At 37.4% G+C, this 19,288-nt stretch overlaps 1 protein-coding gene and 1 long non-coding RNA gene across 10 annotated transcripts in view; one reads left to right on the top strand and one right to left on the bottom strand.

Annotated features, from left to right (window-relative positions):
• The window catches only part of ADAMTS19 (ADAM metallopeptidase with thrombospondin type 1 motif 19), a 220,139-nt gene that overhangs the window by 18,697 nt on the left and 182,154 nt on the right, over positions 1–19,288 (bottom strand). For all 8 annotated transcript variants that reach the window (XM_051844182.3, XM_051844184.3, XM_089335839.1 and 5 more), the window contains 3 exons: positions 11,571–11,706; positions 5,356–5,560; positions 2,346–2,498 (listed from right to left, as the gene is read on the bottom strand). In XM_051844182.3, the coding sequence (XP_051700142.2) occupies positions 2,346–2,498; positions 5,356–5,560; positions 11,571–11,706 (494 nt within the window). The remainder of the gene's footprint in view (positions 1–2,345; positions 2,499–5,355; positions 5,561–11,570; positions 11,707–19,288) is intronic.
• The window catches only part of LOC149126045 (uncharacterized), a 295,022-nt gene that overhangs the window by 152,886 nt on the left and 122,848 nt on the right, over positions 1–19,288 (top strand). The window lies entirely within an intron of this gene.

Here is a 19,288-nt window from a genome sequence, read left to right as displayed (position 1 = left end):
AAAGTAAAAGACATGGAATATAGTTGAAGACAGCTTGTCCATTTCTTCCCTTACTAACAGAAGCTATGGTTGACTTGGGTAACAATACAGTTACACAACAAAACTAATTTGAAGCAATTCAACCCATGTGTATTTAAGAATTATACACATATAATTGTGGTAAAATTGAAAAAAAAATGTTGCTTTCAGGTTTAGCACAAAGAAATTCAAGATGTTCTTTATGATCTTCCCAGTTAATTATGGTTTTGCTTAAGTTTTAGCCAGAGGCCACAAAGTAGGCACATTTTATCAATAAAAAATTATAATACTTAGAAAATAGGATTTGCTAGGCACATTTCCACATGTGTGAACTTTCAGTTCTGTGTCAAATGTTACAGTAAAACCTGTTTCTGCATTTTTTACAATGGTATCTTCTGGATTTTATATTTAACTGGGGTCTAACAACATCTATCATTTAAAATAATCCTATTTATCATCAAAATTGGAAAAGATGTAGCTCATCTGTTCTAGTGGTTTGCAAACTTTTTCATAGAACAGAATTTTTTTTTAAAGAAAACATCCAGGATTTCACTAGCCAGTGGAAACAAATGAGCTCTTGCAATGGAAGGGGAATAATAGATGATCTTATCTACCCTCTTCAGTTCAGCTAGGACTTTGTCTATTCTAAACCTGGAGGGCTGAATGAACATTTGATGTATTTTTAGCCTGACAGCACTGCCACTGACCAATTTCCATATTTAACTGATATGGAAAGAAAGACACAAAGGCATTCTTCCTATGGCTTACTCAACTCTCCCATCCAGGTCATTAGGAAGACCAAGCTATCATCCATATAAACACAGACTGGAAGATACCTATCTCTCTCCTTCTCCATCACTCTGCCTTTCAAATAACTAAATAATGAGTTAATGAATTAATGAATCTTTACCAAAAAGGTGGGAAAGACTGGGCTTAATAGGTGTTACTCTGTAGCCAGGGAATGATTTACATTACGGACAAAAGAGATACAATGTAAATTTGGAATGTTATAGGTTGTGAAAGGAGAGTATAGTTTACTGAAAACTCAGATGTAGTGTCAATGTGTACATTTTGTTAGGGAGAAAAGGCATAAATAATTGCAAGAACATATTTAACATCTTAAATGCTATGGTTTTCATATGGGGAAATTACAATGTTTTATATATTGAAAAGATTTCTCTCAGAATGTTCCTCAGATTATGTAAGAATAGCCACTATACTCTCTACGCCACAAACATCTACCACTTTTTTTTTCCTTTACAAAGAGAGAGGATTTCTTATATCTCATCTAAGTCACAGGATTTTATGATTCCATGATAATAATTCTACACTATCATACAGTGAATGTGTTAGGTTTTGTCTATGGCTTCATTATGTATGAGGCTCCACATTACACACAAATTTCAAGTAAGCATTGCTATCATTGTAAAATTAAACTTACTGATTTTCTTGCCAGATGAACTTTGTCCACTTGATTTGATCAAAGGACACCAAGAATTCTGTTCCTTCCCATCTCTACTATATACAACCCAGGAAAACTGGTGGAAAAAGGACTGTCTTTAACCTACCGAAATGTGTTTCCTCTGTTTTGTTCTGCCTCTACATCCGTTAATTTTAGTTTGAATTTAATTTTCTGATAGCATTTGGAGCCTTTACTAGGTAAGTTTTATGCAAAAACATCCTGAGAAAGAATTATATCAACAAAAACTAGCAACAGGACTGGCGTTATTGTACAGTCATGGCATAGGGATAGGCCACTCCCTGGAATCCCATATGGGCACTGGTTCAAATCCTGGCTGCTCCTTGTCCAATCCAGCTCCCTGCTAATGCCCTTGGGAAAGTAATGGAAGATGGCCCAAAGTACTTGGACACCTGACATCCACTTGGGAGAACTGGATGGAGTTCCAGGCTTCTGGCTTCAATCTCGCCAAACCTGGGTCATTGTGGTCATTTGGGGAATGAACCAGTGGGTGGAAGCTTTCTGTCTCTATCTCTCTGTGCACTGCCTTTCAAATAAATAAATAAATCTTTAAGAAATAGCAACAAAACAATAATGACTACTATATTTTTAACACTTCTGTGTGTCAAGTATGGTGCTAAGTGCTTTATATATTTCATATCATTTAATCTTTAATACAGTTCTATAGAGGTTCTCATGATCACAGCTGGCCAGCTAGGATTTAATCCACATATATAATGTCCCACATCCCATGATATTTTCCTCTACTTGTTATTCCTCCTCAAATCTCTACTGTAGAGTTAAAGTATTTGGGGCAATGATGACATTATTGAAAACTATCACTGAGAATGCACAAAATAATACTTACCTTAGACCAATCACCCATTCGCCACACGTAGCATTTTGAATAATCCTCACAGTCCTCAGCCTCCCTGGGTCTGGTAGAGACCACACATTTCTTTCTGGGATTGGTGCACCTCACAGTCCGATGGCGGACACCTTTGCCACACTTGACAGAACACTGAAAGATAATGTTAGAGGATTTAGATAAACACAAAAATTGCTTAGGAGATACAGATTCTGTTATTGATTCTGTTAATTATATTTTCTTTAATCGGCTCTCCTAAGCTCATCACTCACATAAAAACTAAGTAAAAAAATAAAAGATAAGTTTAATGGTAATATCAGGCATAGAACTCACATCAAAACCTAGACATATGGCCCCTATTATACAATGCTGAAGATAAATGCTTTCAGAATACTGATCCATTATTACAAGAGTAAAAATAGTACAGAGATATAAAGACAAGTAATAGACAATGACAAAAATTTAGCAAATTATAAAATTTTATGTCAAAAATTTAAATACAGTATTTAAAGAAATTCCTCATTTTATTTTTGCTTTACTGTTTTCTTTTGCCTAAGGAAATGTCTGTGAAAAATGACAATTTTTCAATGAATGTCATTTCCCAGGACACTTCTTAAAATGGAAAGAAAGTATTAGCAAAAATAAAATGAGGAATTTCTTTACATAACTATTTATCCCTAGAAATCATCATTCTAAATGGTTGTATGGATTGAAAATACTGATTCAAAAATAGTGTAGCTACTTTCATAAATAACTGATGCTTATAAAGATAACACAATAAATTGCAGCATGTATGTCTGTCCCACTAATCTTTTTTTTTTTTTGGACAGGCAGAGTGGACAGTGAGAGAGAGAGACAGAGAGAAAGGTCTTCCTTTGCCATTGGTTCACCCTCCAATGGCCGCCGCGGCCGGTGCGCTGCGGCCGGCGCACCGCGCTGATCCGATGGCAGGAGCCAGGAGCCAGGTGCTTTTCCTGGTCTCCCATGGGGTGCAGGGCCCAAGCACCTGGGCCATCCTCCACTGCACTCCCTGGCCACAGCAGAGAGCTGGCCTGGAAGAGGGGCAACCGGGACAGAATCTGGCGCCTCGACCGGGACTAGAACCCGGTGTGCCGGCACCGCTAGGCGGAGGATTAGCCTAGCGAGCCGCGGCGCCGGCCTGTCCCACTAATCTTTTCTAGGCACAATAACTCTCTTACTTACAATTATTCTCCTTATTAGAAAATATACATGAAGAATTCCTATTTTTCCATCACTATCTAGACAGGGGACCAATAATGCAATTGTTGTAGGTGTAGGTATAGTAGATATGGCAAAACATTTGCATTTGACAAAAGTCCAAAGAACTGCAGTACATAGTTAGCAATGATGTCACACAGGAATTACCATGCTGATTCTCAAATCATTGCTCGAGCCTCTTAAGAGGTAGAAGCTGAGTTATTGCCCTCTCCACACTGGTACACTTTTGCCACAGTCATGTTCATGAAAATTTGAGCCAGAACAAATAATATTTTAAATATAGGAAATCTTGCACAAATTAGTAACTGTCACATAATTAATAGCTTACATTTGCCTATGTTGAGCTTTAATATAGATTGCACATTGTGATTTGTCATTTTAATATTTGTAGTTTTACAATTGAAACTATCCCTGATCTATAAAATCAAGTTTTTTATTAAAACAAGAGACTGGTATACTGCATTGTGACATATAATTTCTCCCAACTGGTGCCAAGAATCTAGAGTAGAACATTTTTGACCTAAGAGTTTGCAAAAATGTTACAGTTAGGCTGGGAGAGGAGGTATATTTGTTTCTCTGATGCTCATGTTAACCTTCTCTGCAGATTGAATGGATTTATTTTTATGTAAACTTGTATATGGGATTCATTTACATAATTATTAAGTAAGAATTTACTAAAAATCAAGAGGCAGTCCAAGAAAGCAGAACAGTTGTGCTATTTGGTAGTGTGCTTTTAGAAAGATTAAAGAATAAAAACTGCACTGTCTAAGCCACCTTATCCTCATTTTTTTTTTCTATTTATCCTTTTTATATCCTGCTAATATTCTGAAATTAAAGATGGGTGACTTTGGTCTGTGTGGGTTCATCTATGTCTGATGTACTCCAAAAGGTTAGTAGAAAATGGCATGAAAAAGTAAGCATGTTTTGATTCAAAAAAAGTTTAGAATCTTTCCCTGTTTTTTTCTTAAAATATGCATTTTCCATGAACTTTTTAAGACCTCTCATGTGCATGTGAGTGAACTTGTGGGTGTATCCACACCCTCACTTAAAATGCTTCAGAGTAGCCAGTAAATCTAAATAGTGAGTGGCATTACTATTATTTTGTTATTATGAAAAGATATGCATCATGATAACAGGAAACACATCACTATGGATTGGCAAAGAATACAATTGTATGTTAGACACTCCATGCTAACAGGGATGCATTGTGTATTGAATGAGTTAGTCCTGGGTTCAAACCCCAGCCCAACCACTTAGATAAGAGTTTGGGTAAGGTATTTAATTTTATTACCTTGATCAATCAAACAGTAACATTTAAGTTTCTTACTTTGTCGATTAAATATACACAATGTGCTAAATATGAAGTAAAAGCACACTCCCTACTCACATAAAATGACTGTTAAATGTTAAATTTCTTCTTTTCCTTTTAAATATTCAGGGTCATAAGTGAGTCAGACTGTATTTCAATGTGTACCTACTCAAGGGTGTTCTCAGGGTATACAAAATATAGAGAAAATTCTAAAATGCACTCATATATTAAATATATTCTCAATTATGTTACTATATTTGCAGAGCAAAGAATACATATTTTACTTTTTCTATTTTCAAACTTATTTATAAATAACTGCATGTCCAGGATTATCAACACAATTAATGGATAGTAAAGAAAGATATCAACACGTATGCAGAGAGACTGTCTATATAGAACATGAGCTTGTATAAGGTATGAGTCAGAGAAGGAAAAGATAAGGAAACGGTGTGTGTACTGCACCTCAGACCACACTCCTGCCTCCCACACAGTCATGCAGTCCTGGCCCTCACAACGCTGGGCAGAGGCAGGTTTAGGCCCAGCGCAGTCCCTCTCGCGGGCTCTGATCAGAGTTCCATTGCTCAGTTGTTGGGTGCAGGCCACCTGTCTGCTCTGCATCCCTTTTCCACAAGTTCGTGAACAGGGGGTCCATTCCGTCATCATCCACCTACAAGTAAAGCAACAGTCATGGGAAACAAGTTAAAAGATGTATATCTACCTTATATCATGACAGATCTAGAGTTAGCAGAAAATTACACAGTAACTTTATACTTTTTTTAAACTAAATCAATCATTTTCTCTAAGACCCCTAGTGCTTCATATTTCTTATCTCTGACCTTGTTATTAGAATCTCGTATATCAGAGTCTGCCCTTTGCATTCTACATGCTGCCCTTTACTGATCATATTGCCCTACTGAGGTTTCTTTATAGGTATACAACGGTTAATATCCAGGAGTTATTTCTGTTCTTTGTGTTTCAAGTTTCATAGTAGTCCCTGTGGGTGCTACACCAACATGGTCATTTACTAACAGAAAGGAAAACCAAGGCACAAAGCTTTAGTAACTTATGAAGGAAGTTCACAAATTGTGGAGTCAGAAATAGAAACAAGGCTGTAGACACTTAGTGAGAGGTGAGAGATGCATAGGCGTTAGCGAAGTAACAAATCTGTGATTGAGATCCCTGTGATCTGGATGAAGCATTAGTAAGGCATTATGTACACCACTGGCAACAGGACTTCCGTGATGGGGACATATCCTTCCAGATACATCTACATGTATCTCTTCAAGGTGGCCACTGTAGCTAAGACTTGACCATAGGCATTGGAGTGACAGACCCAGGGCTGAACATTTTTTTACAAATTTTTATTTATTTATTTATTTGAAGGGAAGAGAGGGACAGTCTGTTATTTTTTGGTTCACTCTCCAAATGCCCACAGTGGCCAAGGGTGGACCAGGCTAATGCTAGGAACTCGGAACCTGATCGAGGTCTCCCATGTGGATGGCAGGAACTCAACTACTTGAGTCATCATTGCTCCTTCCTGTGGTGTGCATCAGCAGGAAGCTGGGATTGGGAATGGAATGGGACTCAAACCCAGACATTAAGATTTGGGATGCAAGTGTCTTTTTAAATTTTTTAAAGATTTATTTGAGTTACAGAGAAGCAGAGGCAGAGAGAGTCAGAGAAGTCTTCTATCTGCTGGTTCACTCCCTAAATGGACACAATGGCCAGAGCTGGGCTGATTTGAAGCCTGCAGCCGGGAGCTTCTTCTGGGTCTCCCACATGGATGCAGGGGCCCAAAGACTTGGGCCATCTTCTATTGCTTTCCCGGGCCATAGCAGGAAGCTAAATCAGAAGTGGAGCAGCCAGGACTCAAACTGGTACCCACATGGGATGCTGGCACTGCAGGCGGCCGCTTTACCCGCTACACCACCACGCTGCCCACCCTCCCCCAGTAGTGTCTTAACGGATGCACCCAATGCTTGCCCACCAGGCAACTTAATCTGACCCCATTTTACAGGCCTTATGGATTCCAATAATTTTTGAGTTTCATCAATTCAGTCATTTGGCCAATCCATAAGTATTTTAGTTTCTTAGTGGAGATATTTTTTTCTTGCAGTCAAGGGGATAGTGTATGGATCTATGTCATTTTCATTGCTAATGAATGAGGATCTACCCTAAGGATCGTTAATTAAAATACACTCTGAGATTTATTTCAGGAGGGAACCAACAACTATGACAGCAAACTGATTCATGAAATTTGGCATTTGTTTGATTCCTGTCAATAAAAATTCTCCCTGTGTTTCCCATTACCTGGCTATCTCTTAGGGGAATACAAACTAAACTGTCTGCACAGTCATGTTTCAGCACAGGGCAGGAAAGTCAGGAGACCTGAGGTTAGTTCTTAGTATCTATTGGCTGTGCACATTTTTGAAATAAGAGTAGCACTAAGTTTCAGCTTTCTTATTTGTAAAATAATTTTTTTTTTGCTATAGTCTGACATACAGTAAACACTGATGAGTTTTATATATGAGTTTACGTAAAATATTTTATGAAAAAATTAGAATTAAAAGATGAGTTGATTTTGGTACAAATAAGTTTTGGAATCTATGCATACCTGTTTTATAATGTACACTTCCCATGACCTTTCTGAACTTTTTTTTTTTTTTTGCTTTGTATTCCTGCTCTAACAGTACTACCCTCTACAAATAAATGCTTCTAAATAAAAAGGAGGGAAGAATGATATGTAAATTATGTGCAAAAGAGAAAAGTACATTGATAAGCTTTCAGTTAGGTCATGTACACTGTAATTTCCTAAAGCATTTTTATGTTATGTATGCTGTCTGTATGTATCAGTATATTTAAAGTGATTTATTCTCATATATGTTTCATTCGCTTCATCTCCCACTTGTTTGCAAAATAAACCACATGCTGAGTTTCCTTCCCAAATACTCTCTATTTTCACCTCATGGCACATAACATACATAACATACCTTCCTTCATGGCCCAGAATCTTGACTGCCAGCTCCAAGTCTTAACTCCTAGAAAAGCCTCTTCAAGTAAACCATGCTGTACCCTGGCGTAGAATTCTCCAAGACTTGGGGATGTGGAGAGGCTGCAAGACTACCTAAGAAATTTGACTTCCTGTCCCTGTATAATATGTAGGTTCCTCAATGCCTGTTCTTATTTGTACCCAGGATACTTCTCATATAACATTTCTTGAAAATGGAATTTATGTCTTTACAAAAATAGCCTCAATTATTTCAAAAGTACCTAAGCCCATATATTCCTAGCAATGACCCATGTTTTGAAGAGTCATATCCTCTTTCTGGCCTAGTGTTCTCATCTATAAATAATTTAACAATAAATTACTGTATGCTTCTATGTTTTCAACATTCTACAATAACATTTACAGTTCTGTACTGACTCTCTTAAGGTTCTTGTTTGCTAGTCTACCTGGAATGATGCAAATCTATCATTTGGCTTTAGAATTTCCTACTGATTTTTCCTAAAGTGAGTAGATATCTCCCAAATTTAGTTTAGTTTCTATTTCATATTTCCACACGAGAATATCCAGGAATTAATCATCGTTTAAATCCATAAGCCTCCTTTTCCTCCAACCATGGAACACAGGAAATGCTACAGAAAAGTACTTGAATTTTTAAATTTTTTAAATAAAATGAATTTTTGATATCGTTCATGTCATCCTAAAAAGTTAGATCTTCTATCCCTTAGGAAAACTGCTCCAAAATAAGAAATAAGTGTAAAATATATTCTAATATGAGAAATTTTTTTTTGTATTTTAGATGTAGTCTAATTTGTAATGATCCCATTTCCTTATCTGTAAGAGGCCTCCTTCTTGCACATCTATTTACTGGTGTAACGTTTGTTATATTTGACACATTGCGTACTATCAGGCTGTTTGGTGCCTTTTTCAATAAAACTAGAACATTTCTTCCCAAGGTGGAGAAAGAGGAAAGGCAGGAGAAAGAAAGGCTGTGCTGAGTCAGCAAGTCTGGAAGCTTTTCCTGGGATGACCCTTCCCACTTGCCCATGTCCAGTTACTTGGCAATATTTTAGCTAACCTCACTGACATCACTTCTTGGTGGTTCATAACATAAAGGAAGGGAAGGAAGCCCTCCAGTCTCCAGCTGCAAAAACTTTTCACTCGAAAAACACACTGACCTTTTGAAACTACTCACTATACCGAGTCATTGTTGAGGCATTTTCCCCCAAGACAACTGAGCTCAGTGAATGGACAGTAAATGGCCTGTGCTATCCACTCTGCTCCTTCAGAGGCCAGGTTAGAGGTGGACAAAGATGTTCCAGTCCTCAATGCAGCTGATGCAAGATTCTTGGTCTATCAGAGAAAGCTGTGCTCATTGATAGGAAGGGAAAAATTACACAAAGCATAAAAGAAATGGTGTCTCAAAATATTTAAGTAATTAAACCCAAAATATGTCATATTTTAATATCTTTTAAAAGGGATATACAAAGAGAATTCTTAGGAGTGGAGGTTAATGATAAGGGCCGAAGATCTTGACTTGCCAAAGTTAAGGCCCAAAACACTGCTTATGTGTTTCTCCAGCACTGGATGCAAAGGATCCTAGGATCTGACTGGGAGAATGATGAATCTCTAGGTCACCCTGCCTGCATCATAAAAATGCTTTAGGAAGTTACAGTGTACATGACATAACTGAAAGCTTATCACTGTACTTTTCTCTTTTGCACATCATTTACATATCATTCTTCCCTCTTTTTCACTTAGAAGCATTATTTGTAGGGGGTAGTACTGCTAGAGCAGGAATACAGAGTTAAAAAAAAGTTATAATCAGCTTCTGGTACCTTAAATACATTGGCTCCACAGGGAAGGAAGCCTTGGAATTTCAACTCTGTAGAGAAAGAAAGTATTTTTCAAACTTTTTAAAGCTCTCCTTAACATGCCATGAGCCAGATCTACTGATCTATAGCACTTAATGAATTTGACAACAAGGCACAAATAGAATGAACTCAGGATGGCATGCTATACCAGCAAAAGGAGAGAGGAAAGAGGGTTAGGGAAACCAGAACCAAGCACTTGCCTGGATGACAATAATCCTCCAGGAGATTGTTTAAGGCAGAAAAGTTCAAATATGGTTAATTGATAACTTTGTTCCTCCTTCTTCCTATTCCCTCCACATTGTGCCTACTCTTTGTGATGAGGTTCATGAGGAGAACTGTATTAATTACAGGCTGCCCTGTAAAAAAAAAAAGAAAGCTACACCTTCTTTGGATATCCAAAAAGTAGTTGTATAAATTCACTGTGGCCCTAATGGAGAAGCTACTGTGAACGGACCATCAATTTTCTGTCTACCTGCGAACTCAGAACTACACCCTAACTCATGAACCTCACTAAATTCCTAGTGTTATTCTTAGATAACGTAAATATCCCTGTTCCCATATTATAGAGGAATCAATCTAGCCTTACATTTTTTTCGACATCCTGGCCCTAAAAGCTTTTAGGACTTTTGATACTGGGTCTGAGTCCCACTCAAGTGCAGCATTAATCAGTGTATGGAAGCAAGTGGATTTTCAGAAACCTGATGACAGCCATGCGACGTAGTCTTGCTATTAGACTATTCTGATATGAAACTCAGGTTTCTGTATATGTCCTTGTGTGACATTCCAGTTACAAAGTGTCTCAGTTCATTTTCTGTTGCTATAACAGAATACCTTAGACTGGGTAACTTACAAAGGAAAGTGGTTCACTGTAGTTTATGGGTCTTGAGGCTGGGAAGCCAATGGGTAGCTGCTCAGCTTCTGGTAAGGCTTTCAGACTATATCAACTCACAGAGTAAACTAGAAGGCAGGATAGCTAACCAGCTCCTACGAGAAAGCATTATTCTCCTGACACAAACACTGTCTCCAGGCCTTATCCCCCAACATTGCTGCACTGGGGACCAAGCCTAACATGAGTGTTGGTAGGAAAAAAAAAAACATATTTACACCATAGCAAGGATGTGGCCTTCTTTATTTTTACCCCACTTCCAGTTGCTCAGCATTGTTCATTTCTCTTAGAGAGTTTCTTGCCTGCTCTATTACTTAGCATTCACTGGGGAAAAACCAGAGGGGACCAAGCAGCCACCATCTAATAACTAGGACCCAGGTCAGAAGTGTGATGATTCGAGATCAGGAACCAAGCAGTTTGCATGGTGACCTCTAGCAGAGGAATTAGGATCTACCGTGAGGAACCAGAAGGTCCACAGTGTCTTTGTTCTTTTGCTGGAGTCTGGGGCATGGCCAGGCCTCCATTGATTTATATCACCCCAAAAGTACCAAAACATCATTTCAGAGAATTCAGGAGCAAATAATTAAATTAAATCCAATAACCAAAGTTTTGACGGGATCATCCATAGGTTATCCAACAACTGTAATTACTCCTCGACTCCATCCTTCATACCCATCCCTCACCCACCACTTCCAGGAAGTGACAGTTCTCAAGTGCCGGTTTTCACTCTGTGGAAGTCATAAAATCATAAATCTTAGACTTCTTTTCTTAGCCCTTGCTTATTTAAAAGTGTACGTCTTGGTACATATCCCTTTAATGATTTTAAGACTGTGATTTCAGTCCCCTCCTGTATGTCTTAAAGGCTACAATTTCATGTCCCAACAGTGCTTTCCTGTTCCCACAGTGGGGTTACCTTGTTTGACATGGCTGCTCATTGCACTTTCGAATCTGCGGCTCAGGCTTAGTTAAGTATTTGCACTTCTTATTGTCCACAGTGCTGACGTTTTTGCTCATGATTTTTGTACAGGACACCATTGTCTTCCTTTCTCCTGAAAAGAACAAATACACATGTAAAGAAACATTATAGGCCTTTATACAATGAATGTGGAAGATGTTTACAGGGTTGCTGTAGTTTTCATACATGTTTTAAAGAAATTTTGAGCTTTGATGACTGTTTACAGCCCTGAATAGTGTTTATTCTTCTTCTTACTATTTGTGGAACTTTTTACTTAGTGTAAGGTTAATCTTATATGTATAAAGTAGATTGAAAACAGATAACTGTAAAAATTAAAAGAGGGATTAGCAGAAGAAAGAGGAGGAAGAGTGGTTGGAAGTTTCACTGTGTTCCTAAGTCTATATAAATGAAATATATCAAATTTGTATACCTAAAATAAAATTTTAAAAAATAATTTAAAAAATAGATGAAAATATGATTTATAATTGACATAACAAAATGTATTCCTAGGCTTAAAAGGTAAACTATTTTTTTTTTTTTTAGTAGGCCTGTTTTATAATACAAAGTGATTGTGGCAATCTAAGTTGAAAAGATATGAGGATTTGTAACCATCTTTTAACATTAAGGGGTTGAAAGCAATATTTTCCATGATATTTATATATATAAATATATATTTATTTATTTATTTGAAAGGCACAGTTACAGAGAGAGAGAGAATAGAGACAGAAAGATCAATCATCCATCCGCTGGTTCCCTCCCCAGATGGCTGCAATGGCCATGGCTGAGCCTTGCTGAAGCCAGGAGCCAAGAGCCTCCTCTGGGTCCTCCTCAGGTTTGTCGGGGCCCAAGCACTTGGGCCATTTTCTGCTGCCTTTCATAGGCCATTGGCAGGGAGCTGGATCGGAAGTGGAGCAGCTAAGACTCCAACTGGTACCCACATGAGATGCTGGTGTTGCAGGCGGTGGCTTTACCTGCTATGCCACAACACCAGCCCCAGGAATCTACTCTTTCTAATAGGCCTCACGAAAGCATTGAAACATGCTCATGAACACACGTGAGCATTTTATCATCGGGTTGTATCATCAGTGCTTTCTACTGAGACATGGGTAAGTGAATTTAAGTGGAGTTTAGCTAATATTTATATTTTTAAAAAATATTATTTTTCATTTTATTTTAAAGGTAGAGTAATAGACACAAAGGTAGACAGATTTTTCAGTCTGCTTATTCACTCTTAAAATCCCGGCAACAACCAGGCCTGGACTAGGGGGAAGCTAGGAGCCCGGAACTCAATCTGGGTCTCCCACCAGGTACTTCAGCCATCACCTGCTGCCTCCCAGGGCATATATTAGCAGGAAGCTCCATTGGAAGATGAGGACTAGGACTTGAATCAGGCACTGGGATATGGAATGCCAGTGTCCCAAGTGGGGATGTAACTGTTGTACTAGTGCCCATCTCAGAATTTCACTTGTATTGTATCTAGATCCCAAGAATTCTAGAAATATATATTCTCAAATGATTGTCATATTCTCTAAGAAAAAACATGAGGCTCTTAACATATTTCACTATCTTACAGAAAACTGACATTTTTACTTTCTCTGTTTTTTTTGATAAAGTCTGATTATAGGAGGTAAAAGTGACAATCTGTATGCTGTTTTCATTTCTACATGAGCCCTATAAGTATACTTCCTTGTGAACACCTTTCCTATTAATTTTATACTAAAAAGTACAGTAAGCATGTTCTAATTTCTTTTTCTCTATAGAAGTCTTCTATGTACTTTTCCTCAAAGTAAAAGAAGCAAAACATCTTCACAAGATTTAGAATCTATTTTTAATGTATTGTTTGACATTGTAAAGTAGTGAAACCAGCCATCGGTGCTAAAGTCGGATGCTCGTAAGGGATTAAGAAGAAGCCATGAGCCTTCTGGATCATGATTGGAAGGCCCATTAGTTGGGGTGCTATGACTGTCAGGCAGTGATAATTAGGAAGCTCAGGGCTTTCATGCTTTTCATGCCAAACATGTAAGACTGGGCTGGTCGCAGAGGGGTCACTGTGTCATTCAAGTAACACAAAGAGGGTGGTGGAATCAAGGAAGAAGGAGAGAAGGGCTGTCGAGAGAGAGAGGAGCTACTTTGAATAGCTTTGGGGTATTTTTTACTTTCACTTGATTTGGGTACAGGAGGTCAAGTTAAAGTTGAAAGGACAGGTACAGGTTCAGGATGTTTCTTGTGGCTGGATGTCTGTCTCAAGGCCCTTCTGGTTGTTAGTTCCTTGGTGTAGACTCATGCAGTGCCACAGCACCTGGTAGGAGACACATCTCCCATTCAATGGAAAGAGCCAGTTTCCTGCCTGAATTAATGGGCGAATAAATTCATCACTAGGAATAAGCAAAATCTTTATGAACAAAGCATGTGACTGATCATTAGCCTCTGGAGTAATCAGTGTATGTCTTATGACCAATGAGCTTGTTTTTGTAAAAGATATCTGGGGAACTTACCTAATTTTCTATGGGTGGGCATACATTTATCTATTTTTAATAAATAATTATATTATTTTCTTTTAAAAAGTCACAAGTTGACTTTGGGAAGCCCCTCTATAAACACTAGAATTGACACCTCAGCAATCAGTAGAGTTGCTGATGGGATGAGAAAACCTTTTATATAAAGTAGGGATCTCAAGCTGTACTCAGAATTATGTAAAATGCTGACTGCTTTTTATGCATACATGTAAAAAAAACTGGAACAATTTCCAAAGTTTCATCATGTTATCTACTTCTTGGCCATTCTGTTTTATATCCCTATAAAATATCTTCCCAAAGGGATCAGCCGTAGTATTACAAAGTCTACTTCATTTTTTAATAAAAATTTATTTTGTATAATACAACATCCAGTATATGATCCAATCTGACCTTGTCCTTTCCATGCATACAGATGTATCAGTCAGTTGGGCGAAGTTTAACTTGAGTGTTAATCCTTCATGCACTGGATTTCCTCCTGCATCTGCAAGCAAGTCATGTCCCACTGCCCAGTCCTCTTACTTTGCATTCTGTAATAAACATTGTCATTGGTTGCAGTGTTTTTGCACCTATGTGTTTACCTAGAAGGCTTTCTATATCCCTTTACTGCTCTGCATGGCATTTTTATTATCTGTCTCCTACTAGATAGACAGTGAGTTCTCTTAAAGCAGGAAGCAAGCATTGTAGAATGACCTAGCAATAGTGTACGTACAGTCAGTGCTGGTAAAAGAATGAATGACTAAAATAAGGCTGTGCAATTTAAGCCCTCAGCACATCTGTTCTATGAGGTTGATCAACACAGTGTTTCTTTGAATGGTGAAAAAAATAATTTGCAAACAAAATGACCATTTATGGGGAGTAGTTTTGTATGGCAGATCTAATTCGTGGATTATAATTTAGGTATTAAAAATCAAGTATATAAAGAGTTTACATTAATATAAAAGCATTTCTATATTTCTGTTCCATTGAGGAAAGTAGAATACATGATTGTAGTAAATATTATTGAAGTAAAACATTGCAGAAGAAAATGGAAAGAATATATGTTTTGGTGCATTTTCTTCAGCTATTGTCATTTATTTGGGTATATGCACTCATAATACTTGAAAAGGGAAAGACCAGAAAACTGCACCTTAAAAATGTTCTTTCCATCAAACATATTTCTAAAAGATTCTAAAAGGTTTGAGCATTTATATACTAAGAAATTATTCTCAATTTGGAACCAAAGTTTTGGATACCTCCTTACAATCTAGGTAGAGACAAAGAAAGCTATGTGAGGACCATCTCACAGTGCAGTGTGGAAAGTACGAGAGTCATAAGTTGGAGGGGCTTGGAATCAATGTGAAGAATTTGGAGTGCTGGTTTACCATTTTTTCTTCAAATGGGTCTATTTAGGATTCCTTAAAAGCAAACTTAACCCTTCATTTGTTTCACAAGGGGTTAGTGAATCTTTGGGAACCCCATACTGGATTTTACTTTGTTAATCCATCTAGTAGGTCAAAATAAATTCTCAAGTAGTGTAGTCAGTACTACGTGTAGTCAATACATTGTGTAGTCAGTGCAATGACTTTTCATACACAACTGACAGACATCATGGAAGGATACATCTTCAATACCTCTGAAGTCCAAGATCACTTAAAACAGGCCTCTAATGTCAAAAATAACTTTCCAGTGATCTGGTCTAAACTTTTGAGGTGCCAAATTAAATTTAAAACATTCTTCCAAATACTATTAGATGCTTCAGAACTCCAGTGCAAAGTAAACATTGGTTTCATGGATAGATTGTTAAACTGTTTGAGAATAAAATGACTAGCTTCACTGGCCAAGGCTAAAATACAAAATCCACTCAGTCTTCCATTGTACGATCACTGGACTGTGATGAAAAGTGTATGATAGCTTGTGTCCATAGAAAACTGCTGGGAAATTTACTTGCGATCATCACCATGCATTCGATATTTTAAGATAATATTTACTGTAAAAGAAAGAACTTATGCCTTGGGCTTTTAATACCTTGTAACAACGGGTATTAATACATTAATAGAAGTACATGAGGAATTAAGTTTGAGTTACCATTTTCTTTATTTGAGTTACTATTTTAAAATGAGACACTGACATAAAATAATTATGATAATAATTTCACTAGCAACACTAGTTATTTTTTAAAACTTTTTTCTTCACTTAAGACTGGCAATCCAATATCTTACAATAGAATTAGAAAAATAACATGACAAGCACTGATATTTTATAGTGTTCTGTGATACTTTATTTGCTCTTACCTAATATATTCCTATGAAATAGATAATGCTATTATTATTTCTGCTTGCTGTGGAAGATAAATTTTGCATGAATCTGTTTCCAATGTTCTGTGCTTTGAACTTACTCTCACTTAATTCATGAACACACTGAAAGATTACAAAGCTCTTTCTGGCTATAAAATTGATGACATAAATTCAGCAATAATGCGATGCTACAGATCCTGTCCATAGACCTTATTTATGAACTGCACAGGAAAATAATAAAAGTCCCAGAAATGTTTTGGCATTGAAATGAATATGTGCCCTATTAATACATTCAGAGATAATTGAAAACTGTTGACTAAACACAGTGGAGCAGAGAGCAGAAGGAATCTACTCAAGCACAAATCACATTGGAGTTGTGTACAGTTAGGACTATTTTACCACATCTATGATCTGAAATAAAAGTAAGGGCATATCTAAATTCTTATTCAAAACAATATAATGGGACACCTCTTTGAATAAAAAAAATGTAAATAATCTCTTAGAGACATGTTCTACTTTATTGAAAGAAACTACAGTAAGCCTTGTCAGCCATTCTTGAAGGCAGCAGAAGGAGAAGGAAAGCAGACTAGACCTTAGGGGTTCTGATTCTCATCCTGGTTCCACCCCTCATGGACCATGTGACCTGGGGAAGTCACTTTGATGTATGTGGTTCAGTTTTTTCACGTTGATAATTAAGAAGTCATGCTTCAGAAATCTAATATTCTTTTTGACTCTGAAACTAAACAATTTATAGTGAATCTCTGTTCTTTAAAGTTTAGAAACTCGAGAAACATATTCTCTAAAGTAATTAATATAATTTGTGGGCAAAAAATTAGCCTTAAACAATTTGCTTTTTCAGTTGGAAGGCTGACAAGTTCTATTTTCTGCTATTTCTGATGTGGTTGTTAGATCACAAGTGTAGAAAAAGAAAAGTAACAGGATAATAAAATTTATGGGGCATGTATTTCCCTGTCTTTAAATATAAACAGATTTCCATGATGACTTTTCAGTGCTACAACATGAACCAATAATCAGTCTCTCTATCACATCGTTCTCCCATAGCCAATACCATAATGGGAATCAAGGCTGTTCAGTGGGACTGTGGACCTGACTAGGAATCTTACCTGCGTTTTATTAACTAGAACTTTAATATAATCCATTAGATTCAATTGCAACTATGCAGAATTCATTTAGAGTTTCTTTCAGTTTGTGGTTTTTAAAATTATTGTTTGTTTTTATTACTTAGAGGGGGAGAGAGGGAGGGAGAGGAGGGGGAGAAAGGCAGAGAGAGAAAGAGAGGGAGAGAGGAGTGAGTCTATTAGCTGGTTCACTGGTTCACTCTACAAATACCCATAATGATCCAGGCTTGGCAGAGCCAGAAACTCAACTAGTTTTCCCCATGTGGGTGCCAGTGACTCAACTACTTGAACTGTCATTACTGCCTCCCAGAGTCTGCATAAGCAGGAAGCTGGAATTGGGAGCACAGTGAGGTCTCCAATCTATGCAATGATAAGGATGTGTGCATCCTAACTGCTAAGCGAAATGTCTACCCCTGGGTTTTTATTTTTTATTTGGTTGGAGGATATGAACCCTTTAAGTGAGACGGGCCCTGGCATCAGTGAAGAATGGGTGGAGCAGATGAACAGGAAATTTGGTGTATATGGGTATCAACAGGCAGAAATGGAGGACAGAGGAGCTCACGTCATGTGCTAATAACAAGACCCAGCAAGAAGCATCTGTATACTGTTCATAGATGGAGGGTAGCAGAGCATCAGGAGGACTGGTGTCATATGAATTCATGAACATTAACCTCAAGTGGACCATTAGTGGTACCATACCATCAAATGTACATACAAGTTCTATTCGTTTTCATTCTCTAAATGACTGCTTCCCAACCTCTCTCACCAGAACTCAATACCTACTTTTCAATACTTGGACCCTCAGAAAGGCAACCCCTTCCCTGCCCTGCAAATTACCACCACAAATTCCAAATACCTGTGTTTTCTGCTCTTACTAGTCATAGGCTATCTATATTTTTGTCTAAAGGCAATTTCACCATCCCATTTATCTGAATATCTCTCCAAAATCATATCTGCTTTTTTTCTCTGCATCATTAGTTTCCTGTTCTATTCTAGAAAATGCACATTGGCAAACAGCGATGTATAATTTTCCCTACTAAAAACAATAACAAACTCCTCTGACTCATATTCCCCTTTTGCTGCTGCCATGTCTCTCTGTTCAACTTTCAGCAACATTTCTCGAGTTACCAGGAGTTCTTTTCTCCAATTCTTCGGCTGTTTTCTCTTGAATACACTCCACTTCGATTTTTGAGCCAACCACTTCATTAAAAATAACTTTTACAAGGCCTGTTAACCCCCATGTTTCAAATATAATAAATAATAAATTTATAATGTAACATATGTAAATTTTAACATTATATTCAATTCTCTGTCCAGATCATTTAAAATTTATTAACAGCTTTTGTGACAATTAATTATTCTCTTCTTCCTTAGATAGTATCTCACTTGCCTTACAGGAATGTATTCTTCCAAGCTTGTTTTTTTTTTTTTTTTTCCTTTGTTGCTGTTGGCTACTTATTTTAATCAGCTTCTCTGGTTCCTCATCTCTCAAACTAAATACTAAAGGACCCAACGTCTCAGTTCTCTAATGAGTTTGTCCTTTCTTTACCCACTCCTTTGGTGACTTTAAGAATTTCAAGAAAACACCCATATACTCTGCATCTCTAGCCTAATAGTCTCTCGGGAATGCCAGACTTATATGCCCAATTGGTTACTTGACACTACACATAGATGACCAACAAGCACCCCAAATTTAGGTTGAATCTCTAGTCCCTCCACATCCTGCTATCCCAGGGTTTTTCCCAGGT

The sequence above is a fragment of the Oryctolagus cuniculus genome, chromosome 6 (assembly GCF_051225735.1).
Source record: "Oryctolagus cuniculus isolate XC-2025 breed Fujian yellow rabbit chromosome 6, ASM5122573v1, whole genome shotgun sequence".
In the NCBI taxonomy this organism is placed as follows: domain Eukaryota; kingdom Metazoa; phylum Chordata; class Mammalia; order Lagomorpha; family Leporidae; genus Oryctolagus; species Oryctolagus cuniculus.
This window is presented reverse-complemented; position numbering and strand designations above follow the sequence as displayed.